At 43.5% G+C, this 23,079-nt stretch overlaps 1 protein-coding gene across 1 annotated transcript in view; it reads right to left on the reverse strand.

The window, feature by feature from the left end:
* Positions 1 to 23,079, reverse strand: part of ANKRD55 (ankyrin repeat domain 55) — a 157,287-nt gene that overhangs the window by 40,764 nt on the left and 93,444 nt on the right. The window contains exons 6-8 of the mRNA XM_030191936.1: positions 16,884 to 17,012; positions 9,202 to 9,386; positions 1,526 to 1,693 (exon numbers count right to left, since the gene is read on the reverse strand). Coding sequence (XP_030047796.1) covers positions 1,526 to 1,693; positions 9,202 to 9,386; positions 16,884 to 17,012 — 482 coding nt within the window. The remainder of the gene's footprint in view (positions 1 to 1,525; positions 1,694 to 9,201; positions 9,387 to 16,883; positions 17,013 to 23,079) is intronic.

Below are 23,079 nucleotides of genomic sequence, written 5' to 3' on the forward strand. Positions count from 1 at the left end.
AGATATTAAGGGAACCTTTTACTAAGCTGTGTTAGGCAGTAACGAGTGCCTAATGTAGCTTAAAATGGCATACTGCATCACTGGCAAATGTGCACGCACTAACCGCATGCTAAAAAATATTTTTTGAGGGGTTATGGCAGGGAGCAGAGAGTGGTCATTCCTGATCTAAGCAGTTAGTCCATCTACATTAGTGCACGCTAACTGGTTAGTGCAGAAAATACTGAGCAAGCCCTTACCACCTACAAAATGGGTGACAGTAAGTGCTTACGAGGTCATTTTTAAAAAATAGTTGCATGCTCATGACAACATTAGCACATGGCCATTAGACTACATTGGCTACCTGTCAAAGATCGAATCACCTTTAAACTCTGCTCTCTAGTTTACAAAATCCTATATGGTGAGGTACCTGGCTACATAATTGATCTCATCAAACTACCTCTCCAGAATACATTTAGACTCTCCCGTTCATATCTTACCCTTCATTATCCAGAATGCAACGGCATCAAGTACAAATCCACGTATGCTACCTCCTTCTCTTTCATCAGCACTCAGCTTTGGAACTCTTTGCCAAAGACCATTAAAACCATCACCAACCATCTAACTTTCAGCAAATCTCTAAAGACCATGTTATTTGGAAGTGCTTATCCCATTGCCTCTGCATGTGTCTCCACTGTTGGAAGCGCATCGATCTAGAGACATTTTGGACACATTCCCCTTCCCTCTTCCCTCCAGGTTTCCCTAATCCTTCCGTCCATTCCTACTCTTCCCCAATATCTCTTGTAGGTTTTTCTGCTGTATTAGCTTCATTTTACTGCATTGGCGTCTGCCTCTGTGGTCCGTTGTAAGCCACATTGAGCCTGACACTGTTGGGAAACTGTGGGGTACAAATGAGATAAATAAATAAATAATCCAGAAAATTGACCATTGTAGTGCTGTGATAAAAATGGCCTTAGAATTTGGGAAAGACCCGTGTAAGGGTATCCACAGCTTAATAGAAGGACCGCTAAGATAGCTAATGCTTTGCCTACAAAACACATTTATATTTAATTCACTGCCTGACAAAAAACAGTATTTTAGTTTTTCTTCCTTGAGGAAGATGTACAAATTTTCCCCATTCCATCTCTTAATGTAGCAATGACTGAAGCAATCAAACTATAATCTACTGTAACATCTCTGATAGGAACTGAATGGGCTTCCTTTCACATGCTGCACCTGGAATTGCTAGCACAGCTTATTAAAAGAAGCCATAATAAAAGCTAAAGGAAAAAGAGATTCATATAGGTTTCAAAGAGATTATGATGAAAACACAAAAGCAGAAGATTAGCATTCAAAAGATACTTGTATTAACATATTCGATCATTGTTATTTATTGAAATATTTAAGCATATTTAGCTTTGGAACTTGAATACCTTGAACATATTGATATGGGTATGTAGAAGGCTGATTCTGCCACATATCAAATGAGAGCAAAGGCCCAGAAAGAAAAAAAAATATATGAAAGTACATTGATTCTTTGGTCATTTACCTGTTCTCCTGAGAAAGCAGTTTGATACATGCTGTGTGCCCACAGTACATTGCATATGTCAGAGGAGTGTTTTCATTGATGTCTCGTGGGTTGCTATCTACACCCAGCTGCAGCAGTGTCTGTACACAATCTGCTTTTCCTGCTGCTGCAGCCCAGTGTAAAGGAGTTCTAGACAAGAAAAGTACAAATGCAGTAAGACCCTGTGTGAAAAAAAATGACCTGTATAGTTCATAGTAGAAATTCCAGTAATGCTATTAAATCTTTAACTTGCATCTTTTTTTTTCCTTTGCTATCCCTGCAAGTGCTTAGTTAAGTACTTGTGGAATAGCTATATTTTCTGTGTATGACTCCCCCCCCCCCCCCCCCCGCTGAAAATCTGTCTTGGGGCAGTGGGAGGAAAGATTTTCAGGGTAGTCACTAAACCATGGAGGGCTGGGGATTGCCAGCCTGGTGGGTGGGCAGGCATAGGGGCCAACTTTAGAAAATTATCGGGGGTGCTAAACCCAACGGAAATTACTTCTCTTTGAAGACAATCAAGGAGTTTGTTCAATATTGGGGGTGCTCGAGCACCCGCAGAGATGGCTCCTATGTAGTAAGTCCCTTATCTGTCCTGTGTGTCTGTCCTAATTAGTTTGTAAGCTCTGTCGAGCAGGGACTATCTTTTTATGTCCAGTGTACAGCGCTGCATACATCTAGTAGTGCTATAGAAATGATGTGATAGTACTAGTAGGAGGTGATAAAAGATATTGTGTCTGGGAAATTGAGGTCTGGAGCAAAGAATTTTTGTATATTTATTCTGTAGTCAGAATTCAAAAGCGATAGGGGCCTATAATTCTGTACCAGGTGAGGATCTCTATTTGGTTTTGCCAGAACAACGTTAGCTTCCAAGAAGTTACCCATCTGCTGTGGTGATGATATCAATGCCTAATAATTATGTAAAAGTCTTGAGGAGAGGGATGCTGGGAAAGATTTATAAATCTCCACCGGTAATCCATCAGAGCCTGGAGCTTTCGCAGATGGAAGCAGTTTAACAGCTGATGGAATTTCAGTAATGAGGGTGGGCTTGTTGAGAATTGTATTTGGTGATCAGAGAGATGTGGCAGCTGTAGTTTTGGCAAGAATGAAGTGGCTTACACTATTAAGAGTTTCCAGAGTTTATATTAAGAAGAATGAAGATATGTCAGAATCAGTGGCATTGCACTCTGATGAGTACAAAGCAGTGTAAAATTGTTTGAAGACTGCTAGGATTTCAGAGGAAGTTGTGAATAACGAGCCAGATGATGTTCTGATATAGGCTATACGCTGTTGAGTTCTTTTACCCTTCAGGTAAGATGCTAGCAATTTCCCAGCTTTGTTACCTTCAGAATAATAAACAGCACTTTGTTTGAAAGTAATGGCTGAGGCTATGCCAGATAAAAGTGAATTGTGTTACATTTTCAATAGCCACAGTTTTTGTAAAATGGGCTTCGATGGACCAGTGTATAAGGTAGATTCCAATTGGTGTGTCTCTTGTTCTACTTGGGTGATAACCAAGTTGTTAGTTTTCCATTTGTGGGCCAAGTAGCTAATTACAACATAACTAAGCTTTGTAGGATTTCCAGACAGTGATAAATGGTAAGGCAGTATCACAGTTGTTGGCAAACAATTCTGATGATCATTGTGAAATGTGTTGTACATATGAATCATCAGTTAGGAGGGAAGTGTTACATCACCAAGATGAGGATTTTGAATGCTCTGGGGACCAATGGAGATTGCACATGACTGCAGCATGATCTGAGTTTTATATCTCATGTATTTTGACTTGATCAAGCATAGGAATTAAACCTTTGGAGTCCAAGAAGTAGTCTAATCTGGAGTTCGAGTGATGAGGTGCAGAGTAGAACAAGTAGTCTTGTGATGTGGAGTGGAGCAGTCTCCTTAGATACGACCATCCATTAAGATGCATGAGTGACTGTAATGTAGATCGTACCTTGAGCTTGGCAGGATGACAACTGGAAGATCTGTCTAAGTATGGATTCAGTAGGAAATTGAAGTCGCCACCCAATATGGTGTTGCATGTCAAGGATGTGGATCTAGAATTACTTACATAATGAAAGAAATTAGGGTCATCAGTACTGGATGCATATACATTGATGATGGTGAGTGGTTTACCGTTGATGGTGCCTTTCAGTCGTGACCATCAACCATCTGGATTATAGTTACGTGACAAGAATTGGAATGGATATGATTTGCGTATTAAGGTGATCACTCCATTTTTCCATCCTATCGCAGGAGCTGCATAACATAGATCGTACCATTTGTCAGTAAGTTTAGATGCATCTATTAGATTCAAATGGGACTCTTGTAGCAGGTATATATCTGAGCTTGATTTTTTAAGGTAGAGAATGATTAAACATTTTATAGGGTGGGAAAGGCCTTTAACATTCAATGTGATGATTCGCAGCTTAGTCATGGTAGATCAGTCACAGGAGATAAACAACAACATAAGTCAGACTCCATTTTGACATGCACACAAAGAGCGAGAGTGGCGGGAAAATATAATATTCATAGTTCAAAGTCAAGGGAAAAATTGAATGAGAAAAGGAAAAAAAAAAGAAGCAATAGAGAGAACAAAGTACAAGGGATTACCTACATGAGTGGGGTACCATGTGTTCATAATGGCAGAGCACATATCTCCATACCGGTATGCAGGCTGAAGGTATGATGAGAATTGACTTGAGTAGCCCTTAATTGCAGAAATCACACAGAAGAACATAGCGATAACTGGAGTATCTTTGTCAGCATGTATTGCCAAGAGGAGCAGCACTGTGAGTATTGGGAAATTTCAGTAGCTCATCAGGGTCAGAGTAATGCTTAGTATTGTTTTGAAAGGTTACTTGCATTATGGCAGAGTACATGATTAGACCATATTGGGCTCCAATGGCCTTTAATTTAGGTTGCATTTTCAAAAACAATTTCCTTTTTTTGCTGTGGGCTTAGAGAAGTCTGGTGTTACAATAATCTTGGAATCCTCAAAGATTAGGGATGGTATGGAGCGCGCAGCTTATAGAATCATCAAACTTGATTAAGCCTGAGAAAGTTAATAATTGGTCTAGGGAAATTTTTTCAGGTGGTGGTCGAGCTACGATTTGAGGAGCACATTCTATATCAAATAGAACTTCCTCAGCATATTAGAAAAAAAGGATGGTAGAAATGATAGTAAGTCTTTACCTTCAATGTTTTCAGCCAGGCCCTGTAGGCGAAGGCTATTCTTGCACATTTGGTTTGATAAATCTTCAATGTCATGTTGCAGAATTTCAATTTTATTAAATTTACGTTGTGTGGCAATGTGCTGTTCATTGTGTGCCGTGACATGCTCTTCAATAAGCTCCAATCTGGCATTAAACTGTGTGAGCTGAGTTGACATAACTATGCAGTGCTTTTTTTGTAGAAAAAAAAGGTGCCGGTACTCATTATGGGTGGGGTCACCAAATATGGCTCCACCACTATGATAACCACACCCACATTAGCCACACCCCTTATACCAGCTATGGCACATATAAACAGACATCATTGAAAATATTATACTAGTATAGGATAAAAAAATAACGTGATTTTTTTTCATTATAAATAATTTCTGTAAGCTGTTACAGCTCCAGTATACCCAGTGCAAATTAAGACCGCAGATGTAAATTCTCAAATTGGACATATTCCAAACACTAAAATGAAACTAAAATGATTTTTTCTACCTTTGTTGACTGGTGACTTTGTTTTTCTATCCATATTGGTCCCAGTCTCTGATTCTGCTGCTCTCTATCTGTTCTCTTAACTCCATTTCCAGGGCTTCCTTTCCATTTATTTCTTTACTTTCCTCCTTTCTTCTTCATTTCTTGCTCTACATCCATAAGTAAAAGCTGGGTCCTCCTCCGTGGAATTGACTGGAGAAAGTATAACGTGGATCCAGCTTTTGCCTATTTTCTCCATATGCAGTTTTTCTCCTCTCTTCTCTTTCCCTCATCTCCATCCATGTACATTTTCTTCTTTTTTCTTTCCTCCCCTCCATCCATGTCCAGCATTTCTCCTCTCTTCCCTCCCCTTTAGCCATATGAAGCAATAAGTCTCTGTCCCCTCCCCTCTCCTCCATTCAAGTCCAGCATTTCTCCTCTTTCCCTGCCAACCCCTCCATCCAACCATGTCCAGCTATCTCCCACTCTCCTCTCCATCCATTTCCAGCATTTCTCCTCCCATCCATGTTCATCTCCTTCCTGTCTTCCCTCCCTTCCATCCATATCCAACATGTCTCCTCTCTCCCCTGCCCTCCCCTCCCATGTCCAGTGATTCTCCTCTGTCCCTTGTCCTCCCCTGTCTGCCATCCATGTCCAGTGATTCTCCTCTCTCCCTTACATCCCCTCTCATCCATGTCCAACAATTCCCCTCTCTCCCCTGCCATCCATGTCCAGCGAATCTCTATTCCCTGACCTCCCCTCCCATCCATGTCCAACATGTCTCCTCTCTCCCCTGCCCTCCCCTCCCATGTCCAGCGATTCTCCTCTACTACTACTATTTAGCATTTCTATAGCGCTACAAGGCATATGCAGCGCTGCACAAACATAGAAGAAAGACAGTCCCTGCTCAAAGAGCTTACAATCTAATAGACAAAAAATAAAGTAAGCAAATCAAATCAATTATTGTGTACAGGAAGGAGGAGGGTAGGTGGAGGCAGGTGGTTACAAGTGGTTACGAGTCACAAGCAATGTTAAAGAGGTGGGCTTTCAGTCTAGATTTAAAGGTGGCCAAGGAAGGGGCAAGACGTAGGGGCTCAGGAAGTTTATTCCAGGCGTAGGGTGCAGCGAGACAGAAGGCGCGAAGTCTGGAGTTGGCAGTAGTGGAGAAGGGAACAGATAAGAAGGATTTATCCATGCAGCGGAGTGCATGGGAAGGGGTGTAGGGAAGGACGAGTGTGGAGAGATACTGGGGAGCAGCAGAGTGAGTACATTTATAGGTTAGTAGAAGAAGTTTGAACAGGATACGAAAATGGATAGGGAACCAGTGAAGTGACTTGAGGAGAGGGATAGTATGAGTAAAGCGACCCTGGCGGAAGACGAGACGGGCAGCAGGGTTTTGAACCGATTGGAGAGGGGAGAGGTGACTAAGTGGGAGGCCAGCAAGAAGCAGATTGCAGTAGTCTAAACGAGAGGTGACAAGGGTGTGGATGAGGGTTTTGGTAGAGTGCTCGGAAAGAAAGGGGCGGATTTTACGGATGTTGTAAAGAAAGAAACGACAGGTCTTGGCGGTTTGCTGGATGTGAGCAGAGAAGGAGAGAGAAGAGTCAAAGATGACCCCAAGGTTTCGAGCCCTCCCCTCTCATGTCCAGTGATTCTCCTCTCTCCCCTGCCCTCCCCTCTCATCCATGTCCAACGATTCTCCTCTCTCCCCTGCCCTCCCCTTCCATCCATGTCCAGCGCATCTCTCTTCCCTGACCTCCCCTCCCATCCATGTCCAGTATGTCTCCTCTCTCCCCTGCCCTCCCCTCCCATCCATGTCCAGCGATTCTCCTCTCTCCCCTGCCCTCACCTCCCCTTGATGTCCAGCAATTCTCTCTTCCCTGCCCTCCCCTCCCCTCGATGTCCAGCGATTCTCCTCTCTCCCCTGCCCTCCCTCTCATCCATGTCCAGCGATTCTTTTTCCTCCAGCCCATCCTCCTTCTCCCAGCCCATCCTCCTTCTCCACTGCCTGCCTGCAGCGAAGCAATAAAGAAAAGCTGCCAGCATTGGACTCGGCAGCGCGAACGGTGCAGCAATTGAGAGAAGCTGGTAGCGTCGGAGATTCCTTCTGCGAGTTCCGCCTATGCAGAAATAGGAAGTTGAAACAAAGTAGGCGGGACTCGCAGAGGGTAGCTCCGACGCTGCCAGTCTCTCTCAATCGGTGCACCATTCGCGCTGCCGAGTCTGTAAAAAACGTAAACAGTAAGTAGGGGAGTGAGAGGAAGGGTACAGGACTCGCCGGGGGGAAAAAAGGTGCCGGTACGCCGTACTGGTGCGTACCGGCACAAAGAAAAGCCTTGTAACTATGAGATCAGATTTTATCTCAGAGGTAGTTTTTAAATTTTGTTGCATCAACTCTCGAAGCAACTTTATATTGCCGGTGATAGTGTCTGCTTTATCTTTAGTTATGTAGTTATATATAGTTACATACTATATATTTTCACATATCTATTGGTGTAATAATCAGTATGTTTTGGTAGTGTACAGAGTTTTGTAACTTGCTTTGCATTTTGCCATATTGTTATTTTTATATCTATAATAAATAATATATTTCCACGCTGGCATTTTTCCTTTCATTGGGTACTCTCATACCCTAAGCAAACAAGTCCAGAATAATTGCTATTTAGTGATTATCTGATATAGAAGTACCTACACGTCTCACCCTCCACGATATTGTATCTGGGTCTTTGGTGGCAGTGGGTACAGTTGATATTCAGTGCTGTACTCACATAGCTAACCAGGCATAGTTAGGACTGCTTTTTATGTGGTTTAACATGTCCTGTTAGCAATGTGGACACCGCCACTGAATATTCCTGGTGACTGCATAACTCCCGTGGTAATCTGAGTGGATATTCATTGGCCCTGTTCAGTTACGTTTCACTGAATATCTGCCAAAGCAATTTAACCAGGCTTATATTGCTTTTAATATTAACCCAGAAATCTCCAGATATATTTTCACATTTAAATAAACGTCGAAATAAACGCCTTTAAGGACGTCCAAAAATTTTATTATTTTTTTTTTTTAACGGAGCCAGCGGGAGGGGGGAGAAAAGGAGGGACCTGGCGCCACCAGGTTTGCACTTGCTCAAGAAGAGCCCTCAACCCCAGGCACTCAACAAAACCTAAAAATTAGGCTTGGAGGCCTAGCCAGAGCTGCTGCTGTGTGTGACCACCACCTGCTGAGATAGAGAACATACTGAGGAGTTTCCGGCAGCACATGACCACATATAGGGAGGCAAAAGTTTGCTCTCTATCTCCACCTGCTGGTAGATGGACACAACCCACCAGTCTATGGATTGATCAGCATGATGATATGGAAATTGCTTTTAATATTAACCCAGAAATCTCCAGATATATTTTCACTTTCCTGTTCTAATCCTACCTGCTTTTTATGAAACTAAATGGGGAAAGTCATTTCAAGTTGTGTTTATATGAGTATATATATATATATATATATATATATATATATATATGCTTACATGCATAAAAGTAAACTCACCCTGGCCTCACAAATGTGGGCATTCATATTTATGGTGCTGAAATGATGGATAATTATGAGCCATTTCTGTTTTTCACATTAGATTGCTAATGTAAAGTACAGATGGTTAGAGCTATGATTCTGACAGAAAAAAAACATGCAAAAATTCTCTTTTTTTTTTTTTTTTCAATGAATAAGTAAAAAATTAATTACTTTTTACATTGTAATTGTGCTTCCATATGCAGTATCAGTAAAAGGCTCTCTCTTCCTACAAATTATTCTTATAAACAGTGCATTTGTTTTCTCTCAGGAAGCAAGGAGATAGACATAGAAAAAGAAATAGTGCCTAGAAAAAAATTTGGAAGGTGATTAGTAAAGTAATAATTAACCTCAATGTAAAGTTAGATAATTTAAGCCAGCAGGAGATGGCACCTCCAGTATGTTTCTATGGTTACCTGTCATCCACATCAAGAGCCTGCAAGTTACAGTCGGACACTCTGGCCAGTTCACAGATAATATCACTGAAACCGGCAGCAGCTGCAATGTGCATACATGTCTTCCCATTCTCATCATCATAGTTTATTATGGATTGGCCTTGATGGTGATCTAGGATTATGGAACACAGAATTCTGTTCCCACTCTGCAACAAGAGCAAAATAAGTATTCGGCATTTTGCTAATTGTGGGCATTGCTACACCACTAAACATCAAAACCATTATTATGACTCTTTCTGCCCCCATGATTTAGGTCACCTTTGCAGGGTGCAGCAATTTGATCATGTTTCCCCACTACTCAAGCAGCTGCACTGACTTCCTTTTTCATATTGTGTTAATGCTAGGCACAAAAGGTTGTGTATATAGGAGATTCTAGTTATTTGTCAGCATTAATTTTTGTGTACAGTCCTTGTTGGGCACTTTATTTGTTGAATTCCAATCGTTTAGTTCTACCACCACCATGACACAAAGTTATTCAAAGTTGTTAAATCACAAGAGGATTGTGAAAAATTACAAGAGGACCTTATGAGACTGGGAGACAGGGCATCCAAATGGCAGATGACTTTTAATGTGAGCAAGTGCAAAAGTGATGGATGTGGGAAAGAGGAACCCAAACTATAGTTACGTGATGCAAAGTTCCACATTAGGGGTCACCACCACCAAGGAAAAGGATCTAGGTGTCATTGTTGATGATATGTTGAAACCCTCTGCTTAATGTGCAGCGGCAGCCAAGAAAGCAAATAGAATAGTTGGAATCATTAGGAAAGGAATGGAAAACAAAACTGAGAATGTTATAATGCCTTTGTATCGCTCCATGGTGCTACTACACCTCAAATACTGTGTGCAGTTCTGGTCACCGCATCTCAAAAAAGGTATAGTGGAATAGAAAATGTACAGAGAAGGGCAATGAAAATGATAAAAGGGAATGGGACGACTTCCTTATGAGGAAAGGCTGAAGTGGCTAGGGCTCTTCAGCTTGGAGAAGAAACGGCTGAGGGGAGATACAATAGAGGTTTATAAAATACGGAGTGGAGTGGAACAGGTAGATGTGAATTGCTTGTTTACTCTTTCCAAAAATACTAGGACTAGGGGCACGCAAAGAAGCTACTAAGTAGCAAATTTAAAACAAATCAGAGAAAATATTTCTTCACTCAACGTGTAATTAAAACTCTGGAATTTGTTGCGAGAGAACTTGGTAAAAGCAGTTAGCTAAGCAGGGTTTAAAAAATGTTTGGCTAATTTCTTAAAAGAAAAGTCCATAAGCCATTATTAAGATGGACTTGGGAAAATCCACTGCATATTCTAGGATAAGCAGCATAAAATGTATTGTACTGTTTTGGAATTGTGCTAGGTACTTGTGACCTGGATTGGCCACTGTAGGAAACAGGATACTGGGCTTGATGGACCTTTGGTCTGTCCAAGTATGGCAATGCTTATGTTCTTATGTTCTTAAGCGGCGTAGTCTGATCACATGGACTACATTCAAGAAGCCATCGTCTATCTGCATGCAACGCTTGTTTATAAGCTTTTTTTAATCACATGAACCGGACAACCCACAATGTTGAAATCGATGAAACATCCATGCAGCATGATGTTTAAACTGATCCATGGATAAGCACAGCCGTTTGAGATGAACAAAACTGACTGATGGGAATATTATCCCTCAAATGTCTGGGGTGAAAGCTAGAATAATGTAACAATACCATTTTGTGGTATTAGTTAAAAATTTAATGCCAAGAAGTGCAGAGTGATGCACTTGGAGTGCAGAAATCCAAAGGGGAATTACCAGATAGGAGGAGAGAGAGATTGATAAGCGCAGATCAGGAGAGGGACCTTGGGGTGATGGCATCTGAGGATCTCAAGGTGATGAAACAATATGAGAAGGCCATGGTCACGGCCAGAAGGATGCTAGGCTACATAGAAATGGGTATAACCAGCAGAAGAAAGGAGGTGTTGATGTACTTTGTACAAGTCATTGATGAGGGCCCTCTTGGGAGTATTGTGTTCAATTTTGGAGACCATATCTTGCTAAGGATGTAAAACGATTTGAAGCAGTTCAGAAAAAAGCAATGAAAATGGAATGGGGTTACGACACAAGACATATGAGGAGAGACTTGATGACCTGTACATGTGTACCCTGGAGGAAAGGAGAGACAAGGGTGATATGATTCAGGCTTTCAAATATTTGAAAGGTATTAATCCACGAACTAACCTTTTCCAGAGATGGGAGGGTGGTAGAACGAGAGGACATGAATTGCTGCAGGGGGACCGACTGAGGAATAATGTCAGGAAGTACTTTTTGCCAGAGAGGGTGGTGGATGCCTGGAATGCCCTCCCGCGGGAGGTGGTGGAGATGAAAACAGTAACAGAGTTGAAAAATGCATGGGATAAACACAAAGGAATCCTGTTTAGAAGGAATGGATCCAAAGAAGATTAGCAGTGATTAAATGGCAACACAGGTAATTGGGAAGCAAAGCCAGTGCTGGGCAGACTTCTATAGTCTGTGCCCTGATTGTGGCTGGACAGATTTGGATGGGCTGGAGTGGGGCTTCGATGACAATTTCACAAGTTGGAGAACAAGGACAGCGTTGGACAGACTTCTATGGTCTATGCCCTGAAAATGGAAACTCAAGATCAGGTTTACATATGAAGTATCACATCATACTTTATACTATGAGTTTATCTGGTTGGGCAGACTGGATAGACCGTACAGGTCTTTATCTGCCATCATCTACTATGTTAGTATGAGGCATATTTTCAAAGCACTTAGACTCAGAAAGTTACATAGCAACCTAAGGAACTTTGGAAGTCTAAGTGCTTTGAAAAAGAGCACCTATGTTACTATCCAGCTTATAATCGAACGAGAAAAACGCCCAAGTTCCGACCTAAATCGGGAGATGGACGTTTATCTCACAAAACCGAATAAAGCGGTATAATCGAAAGCCGATTTTTGGGCGTTTTCAACTGCACTCCGTCGCGGATGCGGACAAAGTTTATGGGGGCGTGTCAGAGGTGTGGCGAAGGCGGAACTGGGGCGTGGTTATCTGCCGAACAAAGATGGGCGCATTTCACTGATAATGGGAAGAAAGTATGCGTTTTTACCTAGAATTTAGGACACTTTTTCTGGACCCTGTTTTTTCACGAATAAGGCCCCACAAAGTGCCCTAAATGACCAGATGACCACTGGAGGGAATCGGGGATGACCTCCCCTGACTCCCCCAGTGGTCACTAACCCCCTCCCACCACAAAAAAATGATGTTTCACACATTTTCATTTTCACCCTCAAATGTCATACCCAGCTCCCTGGCAGCAGTATGCAGGTCCCTGGAGGAGTTGTTAGGGGGTGCAGTGGACTTCAGGCAGGTGGACCCAGGCCCATCCCCCCTACCTGTTACAATTGTGCTGCTTAATGCTTATTAGTCGTCCAACCCCCCCAAACCCACTGTACCCACATGTAGGTGCCCCCCTTCACCCCTTAGGGCTATAGTAATGGTGTAGACTTGTGGGCAGTGGGTTTTGAGGGGGATTTGGGGGGCTCAACACACAAGGGAAGGGTGCTATGCACCTGGGAGCTCTTTTACCTTTTTTTTTTGTTTTTGTAAAAGTGCCCCCTAGGGTGCCCGGTTGATGTCCTGGCATGTGAGGGGGACCAGTGCACTACGAATCCTGGCCCCTCCCACGAATAAATGTCTTGGATTTATTCATTTTTGAGCTGGGCGCTTTCATTTTCTATTATCGCTGAAAAACAAAAACGCCCAGCTCACACTTAGTTGAATAAAACATGGGCGTCTATTTTTTTTCGAAAATACGGTTCGGTCCGCCCCTTCACTGACCCGTTCTCGGAGATAAACGCCCATGGAGATAGGCGTTTTCGTTCAATTATGCCCCTCCATGTAATGTAAGAGATGGTAGGAGACTATCAGCAGGTAAAGCCAACAGAGAGAAGCAGGATGCACACTCTGCTTCCTGCTGAGAAGCATGTGGAGCAGGTTTTTGCAGATAGAGGATCAGATAAATTCTTGTGCTAACTTTTCCATGAGAAGCATCAGATACTGAAAGTATCATAGCCAAGAATCTGAAAATGTTGTTAGTAGCATTTTAAGTGGTAGAGCGGTAGAAAGTAACGTAATCAGACTCAAAAGCCCCACAGAGGTAGACCAGTTAGCAGAGAGTGTGAAGGAGGTCCCAGGCCCTTTATGTTCTGTAGCAACAGCAGAAATATTAGGATCCTGCAAAGAAGCAGAGAGGATGTCACAGAAAAACATTCAAGGACTGGAGGCTTTTATAGTGCTTGAGGATTTACATACTGTGGATATACTTGTTGGAAAGCTGTTAGTGGAGGAAAGAGGCCATCTCTCCAGACTCCAACAATGACACGTTGGCATCATTTGCAGAGACAACTCCCTTTTATGCTCCTTTCAAGGGAGGGTACTGGCAATATTAGGCTGAGGACTCCATTCTGAACTGCAAATAGCAATAGCAGCAAAGCTACAGAAATCTATTTCCCAAACTCACTCCCTGCTGAATGTGGAGTCCTTTGTAAAATATGTATGAGAGAATGAAGAAAAACCCCCCTAATATGTGTATTTTATAGCTTGTACATTGGTGTGATAGCATGGATATAGTAACTGGCTGCAGGACCTCACAAAATGTGCCACATACAGGTTGCAGGTAAAAGTCAATACCCTTTATTTATGTACACAAGGGAAATAATCAGCCCTGTTTCCTCACAGGATTGGTACTTCTAATAAAGTTTCTTCAAGCATAGTTCCAGTTTCAGAAGCCTGTCCCTGACATGGCTACACACTTCAATATGCAGTAACTTCCTCTAGCATAATCACAGTTCCAATAGTCAAGGGATAATTGGCCTACCTTGGCAATCTTCAGTTACCTCCCTGTTATTCCCGGAGGCATAGACTTGAGACTTCTTACCACACAGAGTGCAAGTGTCTGAGCTAGGGCCTCTCCTATTCCCTGGAACTTCAGGTACTGCAGCCAAACCAGAACCAGTGAGTTTTCTAGGACTGGGGCTGGGAGGGAAGGGAGGAGATTATTGAAAAGGAGTAGGGCTGGAGAATGGGGGAGAGAAAGTGTGAAGGGTCTGCTGTCAGCCAAGGAAAAGGACTGGCAGCAAATACCAGAATTTTATATGATGGTGGACTGGGGGGGGGGGGGGGGGGGGGACACTACCTGAATGAGCACATGAGCAGAAGACACTAGAAAAGAGAGCTAGAACGTGCATGCACTTGGGTATATTTCTGTGTCTCTGGTGAGGACAGTCTCATATAAATAAACTTTCCCTTTGAAAATCTGAGCTGGAGTGAATTTACCCTGTAAACTATTAAACTACTTGGGCAAATTCCTTTGAATACATTTTTTAAACAGTGCCTCCACTCTGCTATATTCCTTCAGAAACATAAAAAAAGCTAAATTATTTTATTTTGCTTTTTCTATTTGTGAACCTTTTTTCATATGTAAAACTTTGTAAACGTATATCTTCGACACATTGCCCTTAAATCTCACTCTTTCGGGCAGCCCATCTTTGGAATCTGTTTCAGAGGCAATAGAGAGTGAACATGACTTGCCCAGCTTCCCTGGTTTTCAGCCCTCTGCTGCAGAACTGCCAGGTTACCCAGCTCAGGAGGCAGACTTTTTGGTCAAGTCTATTTTTGAACTTAAATCCCAATTCAGTGCTCTAGTTGTAGTCCCTGATTCCACCACTGAAATTGGCACTTCAGGTCCCATAGAGGGGGATAATTGAACGGGGACGCCCATCTCCATGGCCGCCCATCTCCGAGGACTGGGGCGCGAAGGGGCGGGACAGACCGTATTATCGAAAAAGGTGGGCGGCCATCTTTTCTTTCGATAATACGGTTGGTGCCAGCCAAATGCCTAGGATTTGGGCGGATTTGAGATGGTCGGCATCGGTTTTCAGTGATAATGGAAACCGAAGCCGGCCATCTCAAAAACGACCAAATCCAAGCCCTTTGGTCATGGGAGGGGCCAGGATTCATAGTGCACTGGTCCCCCTCACATGCCAGGACACCACCCAGGCACCCTAGGGGGCACTTTTAAAAATTAAAAAAAACCCATTAAAATACCTCCCAGGTGCATAGCTCCCTTACCTTGGGTGCTGAGCCTCCCAAATCCCCCCAAAACTCACTCCCCACAACTCTACACCATTACCATAGCACTTATGGGTGAAGGGGGGCACCTAGATGTGGTGCAGTGGGTTTTGGGGGGGGGGGGTTGGAGGGCTCCCATTTACCAGCACAAGTGGAACAGGTAGGGGGGGATGGGCCTGGGTTCACCTGCCTGAAGTGCACTGCACCCACTAAAAACTGCTCCAGGGACCTGCATACTGCTGTCATGGAGCTGGGTATGGCATTTCAGGCTGGCATAGAGGCTGGCAAAAAAATGTTTTTAAAGTTTGGTTTTTTTGGTGGGACGGAGTTAGTGACCACTGGGGGAGTCAGGGGAGGTCATCCCCGATTCCCTCTGGTGGTCATCTGGGCAACTTGGACCTAAAAAAAAAAAAAAGGGTCCAAAAAAAGCGGATCAAATTTTCGCTAGGGCCGTCCTTCTTTTTTCCATTATCCGCCTAGGGTGCCCGTCTCTTAAGCACGCCCCGGCACGCCCCTGTCCCGCCTTCGCTACCCTTCTGACATGCCCCCGGGAACTTTGTTCATCCCTGCGACGGACTGCAGTTGGGGGCGCCCAAAATCGGCTTTCGATTATACCGATTTGGGTGCCCGCGAGAGAAGGGCGGCCATCTCCCGATTTGGGTGGGAAGATGGACGTCCATATCTTTCGAAAATGAGCCTGATAATGTACCAAGATAGGGTTGTGAAATCCAGGACTGGCTCAAAATTTCCCTCTTGGAACTGGGTAACTTGGCAGCTGTTCAGCTCTAACCATTAAGCATGTGTTTGCATAGTGTTTTTGTAGAGGATTGTTCTTCCCCCCCCCCCCCCCCCCCCCTTTGGGCGACGATTGTACCAGACTGCACAAAGATAAGTGTACACATCAAAATTATCTTTTTATGTGCATTTCGGTGTGAGAGCTTTTGGACAATGATAGAGACAATTTATGATCTGTAAGTCAAGCCAAAGATTTGAATTTTAGGGGAGTTTTTTTCCACCTTGGAATCTTTTTCTCTTCTCTTCATTTGGAAGGGTAGACTAATGACTGTATTACTGCTGATATTGCCTTCTGCTTGATTTATTAAAATTAGTTATGGCAAGGAATGCGGAGGTCTTCCTCCAAGAATTTTTTGAAAAAATCTTCTGAGCTGGTTTTTGTTTGACTTGGCTTCCAGCTGAATAAATAGTTTTGGCATACCTTTTACAATTTAGGAACTACAAATACTCTAGTGCTGTGAGATAGTTCAAACCCAGAGCTGGTCAAAAAAGTCTCCCTCCTGGAACTGGTCAACTTGGAAACTCTTTAAATGTATGCTGATTTACATATGCAAATGGATGTTTTTATTCATGTAAATCTTCTAAAATCACCTCCTCTATTTTATGAAAGGTTTGAGAAAGCCTTTCATAAAATAGAGGAGGTGATTTTAGAAGATTTACATTTACTCAGCCAATTACTCAGTATTTAGCATTAGATGGAAAAACATGGTTGCATGGGAATACCTGGACTGCCCAGTGAAGAGCTGTTTTGAAGTCTTTGTCCACCAAAGTTGGATCCGTTCCTTTTTGTAGTAGGGCTTGCACATGTGAGGGACGATTATGGAAAGCAGCCCAGTGAAGTGAAGTCATTCCCTAGAAAATTAAAATGCATTGAGAATTATAACTTACAAGGAAAAAATCTGGAAGTAATATTATGGAAGACAAATGCAAGAGAACTGTCTAAGGTAAAATTACAGATCTTCTCAACTACTTGACTTGATTATTATTTATTGGGATTTAGCTCAAACCTTTTCAGTAGTAGCTCAAAGTGAGTTACATTTAGGTACACAAGCAGGCTTATTTTCGAAAGAGAAGGGCGCCCATCTCGGCATAATCGAAAGCCGATTTTGGGCGTTCCCAACTGCTTCCCGTTGCAGGGACGACCAAAGTTCCCGGCGCCATGTCGGAGGCATAGCAAAGGCTGGACTGAGGCGTGTCTAACAGATGGGCATCCTCAAGCGATAATGGAAAAAAGAAGGGCGTCCCTGCAAACACTTGGTCGACTTTTCTTGGTCCTTTTTTTTTACGACCAAGCCACAAAAATGTGCCCTAAATGACCAGATGACCACTGGAGGGAATCGGGGATGACCTCTCCTGACCCCCCCCCCCCCAGTGGTCACTAACCACCTCCCACCCTGTAAAAAACAACTTTTGTCTTTTTAGAGTATGGTTGAAGGATGTGCTTTGCTATGCCTCTGTTGGCAGTTGAGGACGTCCTACCTATGCCTCCGTCCCTGCGACAGCAGTTGAGGACGTCCAAAATGTGGATGTTTCTGTGAGAAAGACATCTATGCCTTTGCTATGCCTCTGACACCCCCTTTATTTATGGATTTTGGATCACAAGTAGCAGCAGTGGGATTTGAACCAGCCACCTTTGGATTGCAAGACCAGTGTTCTAACCACTAGGCCACTCCTACACTACACTCCCTTGAAATTTGGCCATCCCTGTTGGGGGGGGGGGCAGTTCAGCACGTCCAAAATGTTTGAAAGAAGGATGTTCACACCTTCGTTATGCCTCCGCTGACACACACGTACCTCCCCCCCCCCCCCCCCACAGGGACGGCCAAATTTCAAGGGAGTGGAATGGACTGTAGGAGTGGAAGAGTGGCCTAGAATTTCACCCTAATTAGTGGGGCTAGGATGGAGCTTCACCTGATTTACTACACAACGCTCCCCTCTTGGGAACAGAGTGTCCAGACTGTTGCTCCAGATGTCTTGGTAACGAGTTAGTGACAACAGTATTTATTTTATTTTTATTTATTCATGCTTGTATCCTACAATTACCCCAAAATGAGTTTTGGTTCAATGTGGCTTACATTTAACAGTTGTTAGAGATTACATTGATTCAATTACATTTACAAGATTGTATGATGCTGTGTTTTACAATGGTTGGCAAGATAACTGTTAGAGCTTATGGAATAGTCAGTGGGTTTCTTGAGAAAATATGTCTTAGTTAATTTCTTAAATGAAAAGATGCATTATCTTTAGAGGTTGTGTTGTGTATTGTTGTTCCAGAATGATTAGTGCATATTTTACTTAGACAATTTCCTGAAGAGGTAGGTCTTAAGGTCTTTTCTGAATTGGAGGTAGTTCATGATGCCTCTTATGACTATGGGAATTGAGTTCCACAATTTTGAGACCAGGTAGCTAAATCCTGCCATGTAGGTGGACTTACATAGTACATTTTTGCAGTTGGGCAGGTGAAGTAGTAGGTAACCTCTGGTTCTTGTGTTTGCATTTCTTGGTGATAGTTTGATCATGTCTAGACTAGCATATAGTCTGGTGATATGCCAAACACTATTTTGAAGATGATTGTTCTGGTTTTGAAAAATAGTCTGACCTTGATTGGGAGCCAATGTAGCTTAATGAGTAGTGGGGTTTCAAGATGCGGGCTGTAAAAACTGGCAGGAAATAAGGCGTTATATATATATATGGCATCACAACCATCTGACACTGATGATCCAGCACCTTTGCCGGACTTGAAGCTCATGGATATTGGCGCACCTCTTACAAAAAAGGATTTACAAATTATGCTGCATGAACTTAAGTGTGCTCTGCAAAAAGACGCAGTTACATGAATGGATGAACTGAAAGCCCTAATCCAAGATCTGCATGGAAGCCTGGAGGATTTGGCTTCCCGCGTAGAGGAGACTGAGCAGCAATTAAGAGACCATGCTAATAAATTGCAGGATACTATTTTTTTTTTGTTACATTTGTACCCCGCGCTTTCCCACTCATGGCAGGCTCAATGCAGCTTACATGGGGCAATGGAGGGTTAAGTGGCAAATTAGATGCAGCATCCCAGATGGTTGATAACTTGTTAGAAACAAAATCAATAATTTAGAAAATTGTGCCCATCAACATCATATCTGCCTCTCGTTTCCAGAGTCGGAAGGTGATGAAGATTGTGGGACTATTGTTCCATAGATTTTCCATCAGCTTTTGAGATCAGAGGAGTGTGCTGTTACTCTAGTAGAAGAGATACAAATGGATAAAGCACACAGGTCTTTGGGCCCCCCCACGTAATAATAAGCCCCAATATATAATTGTAATCTTCTGCCTGCAGACTGGGACCGTTGAAACATCAAGAGAGTGCAATTGAACCATTTCAAGATCTCTCATCAGCTACTTTACAAAAGTAGAGAGATTTTAAAGATATCACTACTCTGTTCTGGGAGAAGATTCAATACAAATAGCTCTTTCCCTTCAGGCCTTCGTTTATTATTAGTGGCAAAGTTCATTGCGTCAAAACCACTCTGGTGACCCTCTCTTATTTACGAAAAGCAGGATTGTAGAAAGAGCTAAAACCCGACATGATATCTAATCTGGGACAGCTTCTCACCAAACTGTGCCAAGACGGCATTGAGTCCCTGAGTGTTGCAATTGCTTAAAGCGTCAATTGTCAGAACATGCGGAATCCCGAGGACCCAATACTTGATCATCTTGGCAGGGTCTTTTTTGCTGTTCTTTATTCAATTCCAGCATGGCATTTTTTGGGTTTTTGTTTTTTGGAGTTCACCTTTAATTATAGTAGCGGCATATTTTCAAAGCACTTTGGGAGGCTAAGTTCCATAGGTTTCTGTGGAACTTTGGGAGGCTAAGTGCTTTGAAAATGAGCCTCTTAGTGTTCCAGTTTGACTGTTGAGACTCATCGTACTGATTTACTATCTTTCTAACATCTTCTTATGCTTTTTTCCCTCAAGTTTTTGTTATCTGTATTTGCCAATACAGGGGGTGGTGGGGGAGGTTATATGCTTCTCTTTTTTGGGGTTAGTTTTGGTTTATGATATCAAAGTTTCTGAATATTGTTGAGGGGGAGGAAGTGGGAGATTGTTTATTGGTGAGGGATTGATGACATATCTCCCGTTGAGGTAAGTGTTCTTATTCTTTCAAATCTGGTGGGATGGGAGAGAATATTCCGCATCAGCTACTGCCAGCTTTATTGTAGTCCCTATCCTTGTGGAGTGGCAGCCCCGCTATTCTATGCTCTTGTGTCTGCCATTTACTGGTTATTGGAAATGGAATTCTAGCCCACTAAGTATTTCTGCTATCTGACGAGTGCAGTCAGTACTACTGCAGTGCCAATTAAAAAAGTAAAAGGAAAAAGATTTTGGCTGCGCTGTACCATCAGAGATGGGAATTATGTTCCTGCAAGAAACCTATTGAAATGACTGAGAAGGGAATGGGTTGGGCACTGTTACTACTCCACTGCACTTGTCCCTGGACAAGCTGTTAAGTGATCCTTATTAACAATTCACTACCATGATGGACAGTGGGTGGTGGTCCAGTGTGGAAAATCATCCATTTTCTGGCTGCAGCAAAAAGTGACTTTAGTGTGTGGGAAAGACCTGTGTAAGGGTACACTAAGGCCATATATTGCTGCAGCCAGGGGCGGACTAAGAGTGGTCTGGGCCCCCGGGCACTGAGAGTGCTCTGGGCCCCACGCCTGGCCACTGCCCGACGCCCCCTACCGCCGCAGCTGATGCCCCCACCATCCCAGTTCTTTCCTACCTGCTGCGCTGCTGCTACTCCCCCGCCCACAGATGCAAATTTCAAAAACTGACATATTTCAATCACTATATTTCAATACTATAGTTTAACAAATACACATAAAACAAAAAAATGGAAAATATGATGATATATTTTCCAGTTAGCTTTCAGAGGCCAAAACCTCTTTCCTCAGGACAGGACAGTATATACTGCTATTAAGGTATTCTGTTCTGACATGAGAAAGGAGGGTTGGGTCTCTAAACATTAGTCAAAAATGTATTAAAATTAGTCCTTCAAAGATATAATCTTATTTCCATTTTCCTTATTAACACAGCTACCACACTACTTTATACTAAACTAAAAAATAAAATTCATTTTCCTACCTTTGTTGTCTGGCCGTTTACTTTTTTCTAATTGTGTTGGTCCCAGTCTCTTGTTTCTTCTTTCCTCAAACTCTTCTTAACTCTCGCCAGCGACTATCCCTCTCCCCACCTTTCCATCCAGCATCTGCTCCCTCTCTCTCTTTCCCCTTTCCATCCAGCATCTGCCCCCTCGCTTCCCCCTTTCCATCCAGCATCTGATCCTTCTCTCTCCTCACTTCCATCCAGAGTCTCTCCTCCATCCAGCATCTGGCCCCTCTGTCTCCTCACTTCCATTCACTCAGGCCCCTCTCTCTTCCCAGTTCTATCCAACATCTGCATCCTCTCTCCCCCTTCCATCCAGCTTCTATCCCCTCTCTCCGCTTCATCCAGTGTCTGTCTCTCCTCTCCCCATTTCCATCTGACATCTGTCCCCTCTCTCCTTCTCATCCAGCATCTGTCCTCCCTTCCCCCTCCATCCAGCATCTATCTCATCTCTTCTCCCTTCCATCCGGCATCTTTCCCCCTCCCCACTCCATTCTCCATCCATCATCTGTCTTTCCCCATCACCCAGTCACCCTGTACCTGGGGTCCTCCTTATCTCTGCTCAGTTTATATGAACCCACTATCACCCCACCTAATCCCCATATCCCCACTCTTCCACCCTCCCCTCACTTACAATCATACCCTCCCCCTCCATCCAGTGTTGCAGTCTTTTTTTTTCAGCCCCACCCAACACCCAAACCCTCTATCCCCACCACCACCGGACACCCCCACTACCACTGGCACACCAGGACCAGGCTATCCCCACTCCCACCCAATACCGCCCTGCCGCGGCCATCACTGCTGCTGCCCTGCTCCTGTTACAGCAGAAGCGGCAAAAATATTAAAAAAAAAAAAAGATTGTGGGGCTGCAACGTTCCCTTTCCTTCCCGCTCGCAGCTGACCGGCTCTGCACCGGAACACGAAATTGTTAGAGGAAGGCGTGACCGGCAGCTGCGAACAGGAGGAACAGCGCAGCTCCGCGATCTTTATTTCTGTTTTTACTGCCACTGCTGTAACAGCAACAGCAGCAGTGGTGGCCACGGCAGATGGGTAGTGTATGGGAATGGGAAGAACAGCGGGCACCCGGGCAGAGCCTCTGGGTCTTCGGGCACTGCCCGAACGGTCAGTCCGCCTCTGGTTGCAGCTTTGTAAAAAGACCCTATATGAGGTTGGCAAGGTGGCTGAACTGCCCTGTTTATAATGCCAGTGTTTGATCATAAAGAAGTGGCACCTGCACAGAATGCCAGACACAATTCTAGCCACCTTGCTGGGCAGACTGGATAGACTATGCAGGTCTTTATCTAGCAACATTTAGTTGATACTGTGGGGTCCTTTTACTAAGCAGCAATAAAAAGTGGCCTGCGGTATGTTTGGACGTGTGACAATGGCTTTTTAAAATGGAGGCAGTAAATGGTCATGCGCTAAAATTAAAAATAGCACGCAGCTATTTACTGCCTGAGCCCTTACTGCCACCCATTGACCTAGTGGTAAGGGCTCACACGCTACTTGTGTGGTAATCAGGCAGCGCATGCCAATGTGGACGCGCTGCCAATTACTGCCAGGAATTACCCTGAAGGGTAGAAAATAGAAAAATATTTTCTACTGCAGTAAACAGTGTGTGCCAACTTTGAAACTACCACAGGGTGCCCATGCTGCCCTTATGGTAATGCCGATTTGGCATGCGCCACCTGCGAGTTAGCCCTACCACTGCTTAGTAAAAGGACCCCTATGTTAGGTGTCTATGTGCTTTTAAAAAATAGGTTTTC

This window comes from Microcaecilia unicolor, chromosome 2, assembly GCF_901765095.1.
Source record: "Microcaecilia unicolor chromosome 2, aMicUni1.1, whole genome shotgun sequence".
NCBI classification, from domain to species: Eukaryota; Metazoa; Chordata; class Amphibia; order Gymnophiona; family Siphonopidae; genus Microcaecilia; species Microcaecilia unicolor.